Here is a 14,890-nt window from a genome sequence, read left to right as displayed (position 1 = left end):
GGTAAGTGGACCAGTTTGAGGTCACGTGAGTGGGAACGTCTGCCGTGGTTCTGGTGACATCTTGTGTTGTTGCTGATCCTTTGATCCACTCGGACTCTAACAGGATTAAGTTTCTCTGCAGGGCAGGAAGAGTGGACTCGCTCCCGCCATGGAGCCGTGCGGCGTGTTCTGTGTCTCGCTGCTGCTGTTGGTTCTGGTGGGTCCTGGGGCGGCCCAGTCCAAACATCCTCTGCCTGTCCTGTGGATGGTGGACCAGAACTCTAGTGTGGACCTGGCTGTGCGACTCGCTCTGCGGGACCTGGCGGAACAACCGGCGCCGCTCGGGAACTATGCGATCCAACTGCATGTGGTGGAGTCGAAGGTGAGTGGGTCAATTCTGGTCCAGCTGCTCTCACATATCCTCAGGTTATACCTGTTCTCTCCTCCTGGTCCTCTGATTTCCTCCCTCAAACTGACTGGAACAAGCGTGTTTGACTGAGACAAGTCTAAAACCCACTCCTCTGCCTATAGAGACTCGGATGGGAGGCTTTGTTCGACGATTTTATCAACGTTCTGAAATGAAACAGAAACTTCATGCTAACAGTCATTAAACAATTAAATGGGACGCTGACATCACCCCCTGTTCTCTGTTCTCAGTGTGAATTGTCTGCTGTGCTGAAGTCTTTGTTTGATACCATGTGGGCGGGGCCTAAATACCTGCTGGTGTTGGGTGGTGCGTGTCCGTCCGTGATGCCGACAGTCGCGCGCGCTCTGCCGCCTCTTCACCTGCTGCAGGTAACAGCTGCAGACAGACTTGAAGCTGAGTGCAGCTGAAACACAGTGTCCCCTCAGCTCGCCTTCAGGCCGGCCGCCTCCTACAGGAATCTGTTCAGCATTGCACCTTCGCCTCGAGCTGTCACTCAAGCCGCGGCCGAGCTGCTGCTTCACCACAACTGGACCAGAGTCGGCCTCGTGAGTGAGCACGGACTGGCCGAGGTGAGGACAGTTTTTTTTGCAACAAATGAAAGTGCTGAGCTTGACACTTTCTTCAGATGAGGAGGGACCTGATTGGGCGGCTGGTGGAGGTCAAAGTTCAAGTCATTGCCATAGAGCTCCTCTGGTTTGACACCTGCAGCAGCCTGAGGAAGATGAAGGTGAAGGTTTGAGAGTCCGGCGTCATTCATGCTGTGAAGTTCTCACGTTTGTGGGCTGACTACGACGACGACGATGATGAAACTCTTGGGCTCCACAGGGCGCAGGTGTGCGAATCTTCATCGGATTGTTGGACCAAGATTCTGTCTCCGAGGTTTTCTGCTGCGTGAGTCATCACATTGACAACAAATGCACCACCACTAGGGACGAGAAACGCTCAACTGACTGATGAACAATAGTAATAAGAAACATCACAACAATCCACGAAGACTGTTACCAATACCAACACAAACAGAGACACGAACCAAAACACAGCATCAACAGCGGGTGGACAAAAACAACTCCACAAACCAGACCTGAATTGTGTGACAGCTGTTTGAGGGGCTTCTCCTGGTCTGCCGCAGGCCTACAGGCTCAATCTGTTTGGGCCTCGGTACCAGTGGATTGTGGCCGGACCTGTAGGTGAACCGGGGGCTGGGCGGCGTTGGAGGCCTCAAGGTTTCAGCTGTGGGTCGGACAGTATCCAGACGGCAGCAGAGGGATCCATCAGACTCCAGGTCCAATTCACTGGCGACCCGAACACACCGAGCGTCTCTGGACGGGTCAGACACATGGTTCCCTCTCTCGATGTCACCCTTACATCAACTGTGATGGACTTTGTTCTTATTGTCTTCATATTTTCCTTTGTCATCTTCACCTCACATCCACCTGATGATGTTTCTCTGGTTTTTCAGACTCCTCAGAGCTTCTTTGCTGCATTTGCCCGGACGAACCAGGACTGGGCAGAGGTCAGTTCACTCCATGGCTACGCCTACGACGGCGTGTGGGTGGCAGCCAAAGCACTGAGTCAGGTGATGGAGGCGGTGAAGCAGCGAGAGAGGCTGAGCAGGAAGGTGAGCGAGGATGTTGAGGAGAAGCTGCTGCTGGAGGCCGTGAGGCAGACGCAGTTCCAGGGTGTGACGGTGAGTCCGCCACCGCCATCCATCCCAAGAGGGGCTGTGACTTCAGCTGCTCCTCCTCCACAGGGTCCAGTGTCCTTCAGGCATGGCCAGAGGATGACGACCATCCAGCTGCTCCAGTCCCAAGGTTCTTTTTCATCTTGAGCTGCGTGATGACCAAGAACCACCTGATGCTGTCTTTGTTGCCAGGCAACAGTGAAGTGACGGTGGGATGGTTTCGCACCGATGACCAGCAGCTGCGACTCCTCACTCACAGACTCAGGTTCAAAGGTCAGACGTTCACTTCAGGTGAACCATGTGGTGCGACCGTCTGCCAGGGGATTGGTCTGTTTAGGTCACATGATCAGCTCAAGGAGAGGGCGGCACACAATCGCTGCTCTGGCCAGTCTACCTCTTCTTTCCTTCGCCTGCCGACCTTCCTGCTCCCTTCCCATCCCTCCTCCCTCCTTCAGGCTGGTCTGCCAACTCCCCTCTTCCAGACCCCTCCCCTCTCTCCCGCTGCCGACATTCATTTCCTCCTCTAAATCCTCTCTGCGTCCTGACTGGTTCTGGCTCACCTCCCAGGTTCTGGACCTGCCAGGGGCCAGACTCTGGTTCGACAGGAGAGACGAGGCGTCAGTTTGCTCCTCTACCTTGTCATGTCGTCAGTCGCTGCTGCCACCGTCTTCCTCACCCTGGTCGTCCTCCTACTTGTCACGGTCAAGCACAGTCTCTGGTACACACACACACACACACACACCCCCCCACACACAGCAGGTGCTCGCGTGTCTAAGGTGGTCATCGCTCTCTCAGGCTCAGCAGGTGGAGGTCTGGCTGTCAGGACCGGCTGCTGCTGCTCGGCCTGCTGCTCTCCTCCTGCTCAGTCCTGGTTTCTGGGCTGGACCATGTCCAGTTTCCAGACCGGACCGCAGCCATTCTGTGTTCTGTAAGTCCAGTAGGTTTGATTTGACTTGCTGGAGCTCATTGGTTGCGCTGGTGTGCAGGTCCACCAGTGGATTCTGTCCCTGGGTCACACACTAAGTGTCTCTGTGCTGCTGAGCAGAAGCTGGAGGTTTTCTTCTCAGGCAGGTGTCACGCAGCAGGTGAGCTTCACACTGACTCCTAGCGGAGTCCAATGGCTCGGCACTCACCTCCTGCTTCTGGTGTGGCTGTGCCGTCCGCAGCAACAGAACCTTCTGGTCCTTTTCCTGTTCCTGCTGGACGTGTTTGTCTTGGCCTCCTGGCAAGTCCTGGACCCCCTCAGGCGGGTGGAGACGCAGCATGCTGCCGAGGTGTGTCGCTCCCTGAGAAATCGTCTGACTTTATCTTACTGTACTCAGCCAGAACATTCTGACAACCCTCACACTTTGGAACATTAACAAATATGACTCCACTTTCATTGTTTTGTGTCACACACCTCTGACCTTCAGGACGACCCTGTGGAGCCTGACGTTCTGCTGCACCCAGTGTCAGACCTGTGCAGCTGCAGCAACCTTCACCTGTGGACCTCTTCAGTCTATGTCAGCCGAGGCCCACTGCTGGTGAGAGCGGTGCTGCAGCTATGTGCCTCTTCAAGTCTGTAGCTCAGGCGAGTGTGACTCGGCAGGGTCTGAGTTGCTTCCTGGCCTGGAACACCCGGAGCTCGCGGACGGAGCAGACAGCACCGGAGCGGACTCATCTGCGTCTGTGCGTGTTCTCTGTGGCGTTGTTCGCTGCGACTGGAGCGTCGACGTCGCTGCTCCCCACCCACAGCCCTTCTGTCCACTTCTGCCTCACCAGCAGTCTGGTCCTTTGCTGCAACATCACCGTCCTCGCTTTCATGTTCGGAGCCAAGGTCAGCGGGACGCCAGAAGGTCTACGAAAGACCACAAATCAAACTTGAGTTGAAGCCTGTGCCTCTCCCGCTCCAGCTGGTGGCGCTGTGCTCGAGTGACTGGGAGCCGCAGAGTGAAAATGATGACACGGACGATCAGCTGAACATCTTCAACTGGCAGCTGAAGAGTCGAGTCGCTACGGTGAGTCTTGATCTCTGCCGAGGTCACTCCAGCCCACGGATTGCAGCAGACCATGACCATCCTCATTCTCCTCATCCTCATGTCCCAGACATAACTTGTCTCTGAGCAGGTGTTGGTTCTCTCTCTCTCTCTCTCAGCTGGACCTTGAAATCCGAAGCATCATGATGCAGCTGAGCGAAGAGGAACCAGGAGGCGGAGTCCAGGGTGGGACTCTCTCTCGTCCTCTCTCTCACCTCTCTCACTTGTTGACCTTCGTGTGCTGCAGCCCTCAGGTGTGTCACTCACGCCGCTCAGATCTACGCTCCGAACACGGGTCCCGGGAACATCAACTCCCCCGAACAGTGAGTGAGGATGCTGACTCATGTTTCGCTCTGATGTGTTGGTGAGGACCGTGTCTCTGGGCAGCGTGCGCCGCCGTCTCTCCGTCCAGCTGCCCATCCTGCACCACTCCTACCTGCCGGCGGTTGGGGGGGTCAGCGCCAGCAGCTCCAGCCAGTTCGGCAGCAGGGAGGCCATCGTCTACGTCTATGACCACTTCCTGTTCACCTGACCGGTTCCCTGAGGCAACCACAACTTCCTGTTTACAAAGACATGAGCCTTGGACCGCGACGCTTCGTCCTCTGGAGGTGCTCTTTTGTACTTGTTGTCACTTCGCTTTTCTAAGTCTCAAATCAATAAAATTCTTGAAATGACAGATCACGTGGTGCAGAGAAAGGGTGTGCCCCTAGAGGGCGCCAGAGTGAAGTTGATGTATTAACGTGTAGTTTGTAATAATAATGATAGTTTTAATACCAACACGTTCATAAACTTACATCACAAGATCAAAGAGTGTGTGTGTGTGTGAGTGTGTGTGTGTGAGTGTTGATGTGGCGATCGGGGGTGTGGTGTGTCTGCGGTTGTGTTGGCGTGCGCACAACACTGTGAGTTTGTTCAAACATGTTGTTGTGAGTGTTCTTGTGGAGGAGACAGTCACTTGATCATCTGCATGTCGATCCGACTTCCAACTGCTAATATTCTCACACTTGAGCAGCCCACTCTTGATGGTTGAAGTAAGAAATATCAGCGGCTCACGTGCGTTCACGCCTGCTCTCCTCTGAGTTCTCGCACTTGTTACCCACGAAGAGTTGTTATAGTGGCACTTTAGTTGTGGTGCCTATAGATATCCAAAAAGAGGGCTGACCCTTGCACCGCTGTGTGTCTCCGCTTCCTGAGTTGCGGAGGATGAAATCTCAACTCAACCTTGGCGTTGCAGTGCAGACGTCCTCATCAACAAAGTCAGATGAAAGATTTTTTTAAAAAGATTTGATTGAAGCTTAATAGCAATGGCAAAGCAGTTTAAAAATCTGACAAAAATGATAAAAGCTATCGGGGCAAAAGCCTTCTTCTAGTGTCAAAAAAATCAATCAATTTCTTAAAAACTGCTACCTGAGAGAAATGTCCAGTTCTTTCACAGTTCGTTGCGATGAGGGAAACTCATTTTGTGATGGTTGCTGCCGCTCGCCTTGATCTCCAACAAAAACTTGAGGTTGAGAAAAAGGTCCTTGAAGTGGATTTCACAGGTTCCTCTCCCGGAGGATCCTCGAACAGCTGAAGGCCTCTTTTTGTCCCCAAGATGAGAAGGCGTTGGTCCCAGCTCCTGTTTTATGAGAGCACCTATCTGGTGTGGCACCTCTGACACTCCAGAGAACTCTGACGTCTTCCTTTCGCAGCAGGTTTTTATACCTTTCTGTGGTCACGCGCCGTCTGTCGCGTCATACTTTTTCACACGCTTTTTGTGGGCATATTTGAGGTTAAGTCAGGACATTACTGTCAGTACCTGAGGACAAGTCAGGACAAACACCTGCCAGAACCTCACGTGGTTCCTCTGTTTTCCTCTTTTTGTGGGAGCTCACACAGGAGATACACACTCTGATGAGACTATGACAAAACATTTTTTAAACTTTTATGCTTTTGTGCGAGTAGCAACATTCTCCGTGCTTGATTTAAACATGAATCCTGATCTGGGGTAGAACACACGTGCATCAACATCAAGATAAAACCCTCAATCTCATCACTTATCTTGACAGTGTGTGTGTGTGTTTGCGTGTCTGGATGTATATCGGGAGGTTGGTGTTTCTGTGGTTGTGTTGGTGTGCGCTTTCCGTGAGTTTGTTCAAACATGTGTGTGTGTGTAAATCCCTACATTAGGGATTTACACACACACAGCCTGTGTTTGTTCATCCACTGATGAGAGGAAGGTGTAAGTGTGTGTGTGTGTGTGTGTGTTCACTCACACAACCATTGTGTTCCCGAGCCCGTGTGTGTGTGAGAACAGTGGAGCACTTCAGTCGGGTGTCGGCAGAGATTATGTCATCGTGTTTCAGGACGCACAAACTTACGCAACTGATGACAACTGTGCATCTCCACGTGGAGCGAACCGGGCCAGAGAGGTTCTGCTCAGGACGGCAGAATTCACCGCTGCTGCTTCACAGTTACATAAGTCTGCTGGACGCTGTGGACGGAGTCAACAAGCTCTGAAATCCAGTCACTTTACTGATGTTAGAAAATTGTTTTATTTTAATAATATAGTGTAACAGTTCTGTCCCTGTCTCCACAGAGGAGTTTCAGGAAATCAAACACAACACCAGAAACACTGCAAAATGTCAGCTGTTTACAGTCGTTGGATTTCAACACCATCTCATCATAGATTGCTGCTTTGATTTCCTCTGTAATGTTTACATTTTAAGACATGGGTCAGGACCCGGCTCTCCAGCAGGTCCTCGTGGCTCCAGTCCTTCTGACGTTTCAGGTGCCACGTGATCAAGTTTGTTAGAAATCAGACGCCAATGTAGAAGGTCATTGATGAGGTTGACAGCAGAGTGGGCGGAGCCTCGTGCGACTCATTAATCGTACGTCGGGCTTGTTGTTCTGAATGTTTCCGCACGGTTGACCTGCAGGAACTCCCTGAGGTCAGACTCCTCAGCTGTGACCAGGACTCTGGGGTCCTCCCAGGTCTGATCCAGTGAGTAAGAAAAGTGAAAGAGAATCACCGCAGCAACACACCAGTCTCCGTCACCATGGAGACGACCTTCAATGAATATCCTCACTTCTCACTTCTCTCACTTCACTTCTCTCTTCACCAGCGCTCTGTTTTCCTCCCATTCGAGGCCGTTTCTCTCAGCTGGTGAGGCTTGCCGTGCCGTAGCCCGTCCTCGTCTTCTGAGCTCGCAGCAGCGGCGTCTGCGTATCAGCATCACGGGACAGAACCATCCTGCCGACCCGTCGCAGGCGAGCATGTGTCCATCCGTACACCAAACAGTTGAGGAAGCCCTGGGACGATGCGGCCACAGCCTGTAACCCACAAGCACCGCTCACTTCAAGAAACCACCTTTCGAACATGAACATTTAGGAAACAACTAACTCTCTTTCTTCCTGTCTGTTTCCTGCCTCATGTGTCATGACCCCACTGACCTGCCACATGTAGAGGATCTGCCTGACTCGACTCTGTCCAGCAGGGGGCTCCACCTCACGTAGGAAGGCCAGTGCTACGGCTGAGAGGATTCGCTGTTATAAAAATGTTTCATAGCCTCGGACCAATCACAGAGATCCGCTGGATCACCTGACCCACCTGGTCCCCAGCAGAGGAAGAAGATAGTTGGGTAGAGAATCATGCGCAGGTTCAAAACCCGGAGCGAGGCTCGCTGGCGGTTGCCGAGGAAACCGTTGGAGGTCAAAACTCGGCGGTAAATGTGGCGAGTTCTTCCCATCAGCACCTGCGGCAGAAGCATGAGCTTTAAAACTGACCTCAGGGTGGAACTACAACTTCTGAGGTGTCGCTCCCAGGTGGCTGTAGTGAGTCACGCACCATGATGCCCAGCAGCGTGACGAAGAATGCGGTCAGCAGCACAATCAGGCGATACTGCAGCAGCTGGTTGCAGACAGTGTGGCCAGAGTGCTCCGCAGCCAGGAAGACGGCGCCGGTGTGCAGCAGCCCACATCTGGGTCAGAACCAGCGCATGGTTATCAGGCACCTGGACACGGTCTCAGGCCTGTGTCTTACCTGTACGGCTCAGTCAGGTTGGTCAGGCACTGGTGGGCGTAGTCCATGGAGATCACTGGTGACATCATCACCACAGGAAGTAGACTGTAAAACAGACATGTTTCGGGGGTCAATGAGGCAGGCAAGTCTGTAACCTCTGATTTGGTCGCGGGGCCATCAGACGAACCCTTTCACTGGAGACTCACCAGGACAACAGCGCAGTGACGGTCTCCGGTCTCCCTGAGGTGGCGGGCGCTGTCAGCGTGCTGCAGTCCAGCCTCCGGTGGATCCCTCTGTAGATGTTCCACACACAGTTGAGCGTGAAGAAGAAGCAGCTGGTGTACAGGACCTGTCGGGACCAATCACAGCGCAGACATGTCGTCATGACAACCGTGTTGTTGGTTTCTAGACCAGTGAGCTGCAGACCGCTGACCGCCCCACAAAAGAACCGGGTCAGGAATGTACGTCTGTACATCCCAGCGTGTGTCACAGCGTGAACCTCTGCAGGGACTCGGCAGGACTAGATCAGGTCAAAACCATCTTCAGAGATTCAAACCAGCAACCAACATGACAGTCGGCTCTTTGACGGATGGCACCGCTCCACAGGAGGAGATGAGCCTCAAGCGTCCACACACATGTGTGATGCCCCAGTGTGCAATGGTGATGTTGGTTTGTTTTTTCACATGTAAATGCAATATATAGAAATATATATCGTCGTCGTGTTATGGTCTTCCTCTTAATTGTGATGATCCGGAGGAACAAAGATGCAAAGTGCCCCTCTCACGTGTCATTCTTTACTTTCAGGCATGAAAGCACGATTATTCTGTCCCCAAGACCCAACTAAGCATGACTTGAATCATATGTAGTGTCAGTGCAGCTGCCAGGAATCGAAGCAGGAAGCGATCCATCCAGCAGCGGCGCGGGGCAGCACCACGCACAGTGGGAATTTCCTCTCAGGAAGTGAGAGTCAAACCTCTCTTCTGCCAGACTCGGTCAGAGAGCTGAGCTGTTTCGGCTCGTCCACACATGCCAGGCTGTGTGTGTGCGTGTGTGTGTGTGTACCTGCTCCAGCGTGTGCAGCTGCTGACAGTGTGTGTTGTAGCTGCTGCAGCGTATGGTCAGCAGGAGTCCTCCCAGCAGCCAGCAGAAGGACAGCAGCAGGTCCGACACACTGAGGAGCAGCAGTGGCTGCAGCTGCGGGGACGGATCACACCACAGCAAACATTATGACCAGCTCAAGGGCAGGGCACTGACAAGAAACAGACTGAATAAAGAGTGACAGTGACGTTTGCCCTCAGGCCTGACCTCAGGTGACCTGCTGAGTCGCTGTGACATCACACACACGATGATGGAAAAGGAGCCCAGGAAGCTGCAAGAGACAGGAACCGGCTGAAATTTGTCAGCTCACATTTGGAAGAGAGAAGGTTACTGTACCTGAGCAGAACCATCAGAAGCTGGACCCAGCGGACCGCCTCGTACTCCTGGACACGCAGACATTTTTCAGACTCAACAATAAAGTGCCTCCTGATAACATTTGTAGGGACACGTACAAACACATCAAAGAATCAAAGAGTTGGGCAGATCAACAAGGAAACCCAACTTCATGAGTATGAATTCTTCTGAAACTTTGATTAAACGCTAGAGACTTGACGGCGTGACTGACCTGGCTCCAGTCGTCCGTCGTGTGGTTCAGCATCGCTCCTCTCTCCGCAGCTTCAGCAGCAGCTTTTATAGTGAAAGCCTTCGTCCGAAGCCCCGCCCTCTGTTCAGCCCGCGCCTGGGTCACCCACGGACTCAGCAGCACCTCCACGTGGGCAACTGGCGAACTGCTGTTGAGTCGCCCCAGTGAGCGGGAGGATGGAACCTGTTTTGGAAGCCAGACCACGAGAGACGCGAGCCAGATGTTGCCGAACAAGCAAATGTCAGACGACTTTATTAAGGGTCTGATGAAGGGGCGTGGCTCCAGTACCAGAGACCAGAAGAGGGATGGAAGTATTCGGATGTTCAGCTGATTCAGTAGTGTGCATCCGTGTGTGTGTGTGAGTCCAGGCTCAGCAGTGCGTCAGTCCACTCCAGTCAGTGTTTTCACTCAAACGTGGCCAGTGGCTACGTTTCCTCTCCCCTCTGTCTGGTCCTGTGGCATTGCTGCAGAGACAGACTCAGAGCACCTGGCCTCCTCGTGCCTCTTCATGTGCTTCCGGAAGACTCTGGCGCCCCCCAGGCTCTTGTGGCAGACGTGGCAGAAGTAGGGCCGGTCCTCCGCGTGCACGCCCTCATGGTAGCTGAGGTCCAGAGCGCGGCTGAAGCTCTTGCCGCACTGTGAGCAGCTGTATGGTTTCTCCCCTGAATGCGTCCTCTGGTGCTCCGTCATGTGCACGTGCTGCGTGAAGCTCCGGCCGCAGGTGGGGCACACAAATGGACGCTCGCCCGAGTGGATGCGCAGGTGCTTCTGCAGCGCCGACATCTTGAAGCAGTCGCGGCCGCAGACAGGACACCGACAGCTGGGTCTGCCATAGGCACCGTCTGCACCATCAGCCGTGACCTCACGGACGGTCAGAGGTTCTGGAGGAGGAAGGTCACATGCCGTCACCCACAAGACTTGTAAACAACAAGTTCCTCCTCACCGACCTTCACTGGCCTCCAATTTTCCTCTTCTCCATCAGCGTTGATCAACACGCTCATGTCTCACTCCTCAATGTCCCCGTTCAGCTCTGTCACCTCCTCCTCGTCGGCTCTGAAGTGATCTCCCTCTTCCCGTCAGAGACAGATCAGCTACCTGGTCTGAAGCGTCGTCGTGAATCTGCACGTCCTGCAGACAAATGCTTCATCTCAGACTTAATACGTCTCAGTCGGGACATAACACACCTGAAATACATGTTGGTGAAAAGCAGCTCTGACCTGTGGAGGCTCCTCAGCCGGCTCCTTGACCTGCTCATCCCTCTCATGGGTCCTCAGGTGGTTTTGGAGTTGACTGGAGCGCAGGAAGCTCTTGGGACAGAGGCTGCAGGGGAAGGGCTTGTCCGCCAGGTGGGTCTTCTGGTGGGCCCGCAGGTTGTTGGAGCTGCTGAAGGACTTTTCACACAGCCAGCAGAAGTGAACCTTCTCCCCGTCGTGGTTCTTCAGGTGGTCTCGCAGGTAGGTGGCTCTGGAGTAGACCTTCCCACAGACGTGGCAGCTGTGCTTCTTGACAGGTGGGGGTGCTGCTGAGACGCAGAGAGAGGGAAACACACTCTGGAGCCGAGGGAGAGGAGGGTTGTGGATCAGTAATCTGAGGACCATCATGAAAAGCAGCCACTCTGGCATCGATGAAAGTAAAAGCATTTCTGAGATTCCACAAATAACCCGCTGGAGGTTTTGGACACTTTCAATTCCAGAAGAAAATTGTGGAACTTCTCACTTTCCTCTTTCCTTTGTCCATCGCCCACCTACAACACAGAAACGGGAAGTGACATCACAACACCCACACAACTCAATAATGAAACTTTTGTTTTGAGTAGAAAAAAAAACCGCAGATTATTTGAGTGACAGACTCAATGATTCTGTTCCCTCCTCTCCTCCACCTGTGACTCACCTGCGGTGAACCCCCCTCAGGCCGGTACTGGGGGTGAGTGAGCAGGTGCTTCTTGAGCAGCCCAGGTCGGTTGAAGCTCTTGGAGCAGAGCAGACAAGGATGCAGCTTCTGGCCTGTGTGCAGCCTCAGGTGGTCTCGCAGCGACGACGGCGTGGTGAAGACCTTCTGACAGAGGCCGCAGACCAGCGTGCTCTCCTCCGAGTGCGTGTTCTGGTGGTCGATGAGCCCGGAGCGGGAGGCGAAGCGTTTAGGGCAGAGGGTGCAAGCGTACGGTCGCTCGCCCGTGTGCGTCCTCTGGTGCTGCACCAGCGAGCGGCGCTGGACAAAGCCACGGCCGCACACGGAGCACTGGAAGGGCTTCTGCGGGGCGTGGCTGAGCCGGTGTCTGCGCAGACAGCTGAGCTGGGCATAGCTGACGCCGCAGTCGGGGCAGGAAAAGGGCTTCTCGCCCGTGTGCACCCGCTGGTGGACCGTCAGGTTGATCTTCTTGGTGAAGCGTTTGCCACACAGAGCGCAGCAGTGCAGCTTGTGGCCCGTGTGACACCACATGTGGTCGGCCAGGCGCGATGGACACGTGAACTCTCTGTGACACACAGCGCAGACGTGACGCCGTTTGGACTGCAGCAGGGTCGGCTCCAGCGCCGGTTCTTCTGGGCCTGATTGGGTCCTGCTCTCCGGGAACATTTCCTCTCCTGCTCTACGGACAACATCCGGGGAAGGAAAGCTCCTCAGACGTCCATCACCTTCAGTAGGCTGACGAAGGTCGCCCCTGCTGGCGACAGCGTTCATCCTCCACGAGACTGCACAGACCTGGACCCTGCCTCGCCAGAGAGCATGTTCAAAATGCTTACACCACACAGATTGGTTTCCTTTTTCTGTTTGAATCTTCAGGAGGACGTCGCAGCATCAGTTGGAGTCAAAGGGAAGACAACTGGGGGTGTCATGACTGGAAAGGACATGATCAGAAATCAGATTATCAGAGGGAGAGCTCGGATTTGGAGGCACAGATAGGCAGGCTGGATGGTTTACTTTGGACACATGGAGAGGAGAGACAGTTGGACCAGGAAAGAAAGGAGATGGACACCACTTAGTGGGTACATGATGAATGAGGTGGACAGGCGGACACACAACACCTGAGGGAAATGCCAAAAAATGATGGGGAGTTTCAGCATAACAAAGCGGGGAACTTCCTCACCTTCCTCTTTCTTTTGGCTGACGCCCCCTGCGGACAGAAACAGGAAGTCATGCTCTGTTTGCTCCGACTGATGCAGTCGAAGTCTTGTGCATGTCGCAGCGTAAGTGGTTCTGTGGGACTAAAATGTTGATAGCTTTAGTCGTAGTATTGCTAGGAACAGCAGCCGCACAAGACTCAAGCCAAGGTCAGACAGGTCGGAGTTCATCTCAGCCGAGTCGCAGTGACGTCAGGTCAGTAAACGGTTGCTGGGCAACAGGCAGCAGCCACAAGATGCACCGCGGCTTCGCTGTATCACGAAGATTAAAAGCACTCCAGTCTTGTTCGCCATGTTTTCGGGAGGTTTTGTCATTTTATTCGCAAACATTTATCAACTCACCTGCCACTCAAACACGCCTTCTGTCGCCAAGCTAACTATTAGCATACCGTTTTCGGAGCGTGTACAACTTCACCAACGTGAAGCGGCAGCCAGAACCACCCGGTAAGAGAGGTAACTCACCACGCAGTTCAGAAAAACGAACCGGAGTATTGGACCCTACCGCTCGGACCGAATCCCGCAGTAGCAGAAAGGCTGGCTAACGCAGTGGATGCTAATTGTGTATTGCGCATGCGCGGCTCTCGTGCGCCGACATCCTCCGCGTCCAGGTTTTGAGCGATTGTCATTTAAAGAATAAACACGTATCGACGCCCGATATGATGCTACACTTGCCAGTATGGACTATGCAGTTTTTTATTTTTGCACTGGTGAGTCAAACGTTCACAGGCAAGAACTCGTGCCAGTTAAATGGTTCTCTTTCCTCACCTTTATTTCATGTTACCACACCATCAACCTTGGTCAGGGATCACAAAGAATGAGATTTCACTGTGGTCTGTCACTCCATGTCACGTGACCACTTGAATTCAAGTTCACACAGATGAACATGTTTAGTCCTCTGGTGCCACATGGTGGCGTTGTCACCGTTTCTTCTTCACCACATGTGCACAGTCGTATTTCCCTCGCACAACGGTGAGCTTGACCCCAGGCAGGTCCTGAGTCCGGCCTCCCTGGACCAGCACCACATTGTGTTCTTGCAGGTTGTGACCCTCCCCGGGGATGAAGACCACCGCCTCCTTCCCGTTGGACAGACGCACGCGAGCGCACTTCCTGTTGGCCGAGTTTGGCTTCTTGGGTTTCCGGATCATAGTCTTCAGTACGACGGCTTTCAGCTGCGGCCGGCCAAAGGTGGCCCCCAAGGTCTTGTGTTGGGGTTTGGGTTTGCCCATGCGGTGCATCTGGTTGAGGGTAGCCATGGTTCTGGAGAGGACGGGTCTGGTCCAGGCAGGAATGAGCTGGGAGGCTGAGGGCACACAAGAGCTGCTGTTGGTTGGAAGATCTCTGACGTGCCCTTCACTGCAGCTCAACTCACCTGAGATCAGAGACGTCAGCATCGGTCTGAGACTCCACAGCGACATGGTTCTGAAACGACACAAATGCAACACTCCTGAAACAAGTCCACATCGCTATTCCAGGTCACGAGCTGATTATGGCGAAGTCTTTTTCTGTAACACTTCAATGTGCACAAAGCATCAAAAACTACGACATTAAGTTCACAAAGTTTCACCCAAAAGCACATGACGATAAAGAAATTCCACTTAACCATGAAAAACCGCGTTTAGCCTGCATGACTGTTCGACACACACACAGGCGACTGCAGGGCTAACAGCTAAGCTAAAAGGACAACAGAGGTTATCGCCGGCGCCTTCATACCTGGACAGAGAGTATCGTCTTCAACGCCACATTAAGTTCATGAAATCAAATTACGATGTGTATTTCATGAAGACTTAAATAATATATTTTGTCTACAAAGCGGCAAACACTGGCGTTCTGAACGAGCAACGCTAGACGTGAGCGGCCGTGACACCGGAAGAACTCAGAAACACTTCCGTCATTATCAGGCGCTATGGCCACAGTTTCCTCCGAAGTATTTCTGATAGAAGAACTATTCGCCAACCTGTCCTTGGGCTACATGACTGTCTATTTTTCGG

The 14,890-nt window shown here is 53.3% G+C and overlaps 5 protein-coding genes across 11 annotated transcripts; 1 reads left to right on the top strand and 4 right to left on the bottom strand.

The window, feature by feature from the left end:
• The first annotated feature begins 82 nt into the window (after positions 1–82).
• Positions 83–4,734, top strand: LOC128771817 (gamma-aminobutyric acid type B receptor subunit 2-like). 2 transcript variants are annotated; one of them, XM_053887595.1, is made up of 19 exons: positions 85–361; positions 637–774; positions 832–975; positions 1,032–1,133; positions 1,232–1,297; positions 1,536–1,733; positions 1,866–2,093; positions 2,157–2,217; positions 2,280–2,360; positions 2,655–2,805; positions 2,883–3,015; positions 3,074–3,172; positions 3,254–3,361; positions 3,500–3,610; positions 3,676–3,903; positions 3,980–4,084; positions 4,222–4,288; positions 4,350–4,425; positions 4,490–4,734. In XM_053887595.1, the coding sequence occupies exons 1-19, from the start codon at positions 149–151 to the stop codon at positions 4,632–4,634; spliced, it is 2,454 nt and encodes an 817-aa protein (XP_053743570.1). In that variant the 5' UTR covers positions 85–148; the 3' UTR covers positions 4,635–4,734. The 2 variants fall into 2 exon arrangements, with proteins under 2 accessions (XP_053743568.1, XP_053743570.1); XM_053887593.1 differs by having other exon boundaries at positions 83–361; positions 4,222–4,425.
• A 1,942-nt stretch (positions 4,735–6,676) lies between these two features.
• On the bottom strand, positions 6,677–9,837 carry tmem116 (transmembrane protein 116). Its single transcript, XM_053887607.1, has 10 exons — positions 9,766–9,837; positions 9,537–9,583; positions 9,408–9,471; positions 9,165–9,296; positions 8,309–8,451; positions 8,124–8,207; positions 7,929–8,061; positions 7,692–7,836; positions 7,535–7,614; positions 6,677–7,414 (listed from the first exon to the last, which is right to left on the bottom strand). The coding sequence occupies exons 1-10, from the start codon at positions 9,796–9,798 to the stop codon at positions 7,241–7,243; spliced, it is 1,035 nt and encodes a 344-aa protein (XP_053743582.1). The 5' UTR covers positions 9,799–9,837; the 3' UTR covers positions 6,677–7,240.
• A 31-nt stretch (positions 9,838–9,868) lies between these two features.
• LOC128746639 (gastrula zinc finger protein XlCGF9.1-like) lies at positions 9,869–10,784 on the bottom strand. The gene is made up of 2 exons (XM_053843837.1): positions 10,727–10,784; positions 9,869–10,664 (listed from the first exon to the last, which is right to left on the bottom strand). The coding sequence occupies exons 1-2, from the start codon at positions 10,782–10,784 to the stop codon at positions 10,192–10,194; spliced, it is 531 nt and encodes a 176-aa protein (XP_053699812.1). The 3' UTR covers positions 9,869–10,191.
• On the bottom strand, positions 10,520–13,810 carry LOC128771820 (zinc finger protein OZF-like). 6 transcript variants are annotated; one of them, XM_053887605.1, is made up of 8 exons: positions 13,365–13,419; positions 12,869–12,895; positions 12,703–12,806; positions 11,674–12,619; positions 11,500–11,527; positions 11,001–11,302; positions 10,731–10,911; positions 10,520–10,664 (listed from the first exon to the last, which is right to left on the bottom strand). In XM_053887605.1, exons 4-7 carry the CDS (start codon positions 12,460–12,462, stop codon positions 10,795–10,797), a joined length of 1,236 nt encoding a protein of 411 aa, XP_053743580.1. In that variant the 5' UTR covers positions 12,463–12,619; positions 12,703–12,806; positions 12,869–12,895; positions 13,365–13,419; the 3' UTR covers positions 10,520–10,664; positions 10,731–10,794. The 6 variants fall into 6 exon arrangements, with proteins under 6 accessions (XP_053743580.1, XP_053743579.1, XP_053743576.1 ...); XM_053887604.1 differs by lacking the exons at positions 12,703–12,806; positions 13,365–13,419 and adding an exon at positions 13,668–13,810; XM_053887601.1 differs by lacking the exon at positions 12,703–12,806 and having other exon boundaries at positions 13,365–13,452.
• On the bottom strand, positions 13,654–14,782 carry mrps12 (mitochondrial ribosomal protein S12). Its single transcript, XM_053887614.1, has 3 exons — positions 14,613–14,782; positions 14,272–14,321; positions 13,654–14,202 (listed from the first exon to the last, which is right to left on the bottom strand). The coding sequence occupies exons 2-3, from the start codon at positions 14,315–14,317 to the stop codon at positions 13,820–13,822; spliced, it is 429 nt and encodes a 142-aa protein (XP_053743589.1). The 5' UTR covers positions 14,318–14,321; positions 14,613–14,782; the 3' UTR covers positions 13,654–13,819.
• Positions 14,783–14,890: the final 108 nt, after the last annotated feature.

Source organism: Synchiropus splendidus, chromosome 15 (assembly GCF_027744825.2).
Source record: "Synchiropus splendidus isolate RoL2022-P1 chromosome 15, RoL_Sspl_1.0, whole genome shotgun sequence".
Classification (NCBI taxonomy): domain Eukaryota; kingdom Metazoa; phylum Chordata; class Actinopteri; order Syngnathiformes; family Callionymidae; genus Synchiropus; species Synchiropus splendidus.
Note: the sequence above shows the minus strand (reverse complement) of the source record. Positions and strands in the feature narration are given on the sequence as shown.

What these genes read in the sequence shown, in the direction of transcription:
- LOC128746639 (XM_053843837.1), bottom strand. Translation starts at nt 10,784, where the DNA reads ATGAGCGTGTTGATCAACGCTGATGGAGAAGAGGAAAATTGGAGGCCA. An exon ending in TTGGAGGCCAGTGAAGGTCG is followed by an intron (nt 10,665 to 10,726) that starts GTGAGGAGGAAC and finishes TTCCTCCTCCAG; the next exon opens with AACCTCTGACCGTCCGTGAG.
- tmem116 (XM_053887607.1), bottom strand. Translation starts at nt 9,798, where the DNA reads ATGCTGAACCACACGACGGACGACTGGAGCCAG. An exon ending in CTTCTGATGGTTCTGCTCAG is followed by an intron (nt 9,472 to 9,536) that starts GTACAGTAACCT and finishes TGTCTCTTGCAG; the next exon opens with CTTCCTGGGCTCCTTTTCCA. An exon ending in CTTCCTCTGCTGGGGACCAG is followed by an intron (nt 7,615 to 7,691) that starts GTGGGTCAGGTG and finishes GAATCCTCTCAG; the next exon opens with CCGTAGCACTGGCCTTCCTA.
- LOC128771820 (XM_053887604.1), bottom strand. Translation starts at nt 12,462, where the DNA reads ATGAACGCTGTCGCCAGCAGGGGCGACCTTCGTCAGCCTACTGAAGGT. An exon ending in CTGAGGGGGGTTCACCGCAG is followed by an intron (nt 11,528 to 11,673) that starts GTGAGTCACAGG and finishes TCTGTGTTGTAG; the next exon opens with GTGGGCGATGGACAAAGGAA. An exon ending in CGGCTGAGGAGCCTCCACAG is followed by an intron (nt 10,912 to 11,000) that starts GTCAGAGCTGCT and finishes ATTTGTCTGCAG; the next exon opens with GACGTGCAGATTCACGACGA.
- mrps12 (XM_053887614.1), bottom strand. Translation starts at nt 14,317, where the DNA reads ATGTCGCTGTGGAGTCTCAGACCGATGCTGACGTCTCTGATCTCAG. An exon ending in GCTGACGTCTCTGATCTCAG is followed by an intron (nt 14,203 to 14,271) that starts GTGAGTTGAGCT and finishes GTGTGCCCTCAG; the next exon opens with CCTCCCAGCTCATTCCTGCC.
- LOC128771817 (XM_053887593.1), top strand. Translation starts at nt 149, where the DNA reads ATGGAGCCGTGCGGCGTGTTCTGTGTCTCGCTGCTGCTGTTGGTTCTG. An exon ending in CGCCTCTTCACCTGCTGCAG is followed by an intron (nt 775 to 831) that starts GTAACAGCTGCA and finishes GTGTCCCCTCAG; the next exon opens with CTCGCCTTCAGGCCGGCCGC. An exon ending in ACGGTCAAGCACAGTCTCTG is followed by an intron (nt 2,806 to 2,882) that starts GTACACACACAC and finishes TCGCTCTCTCAG; the next exon opens with GCTCAGCAGGTGGAGGTCTG.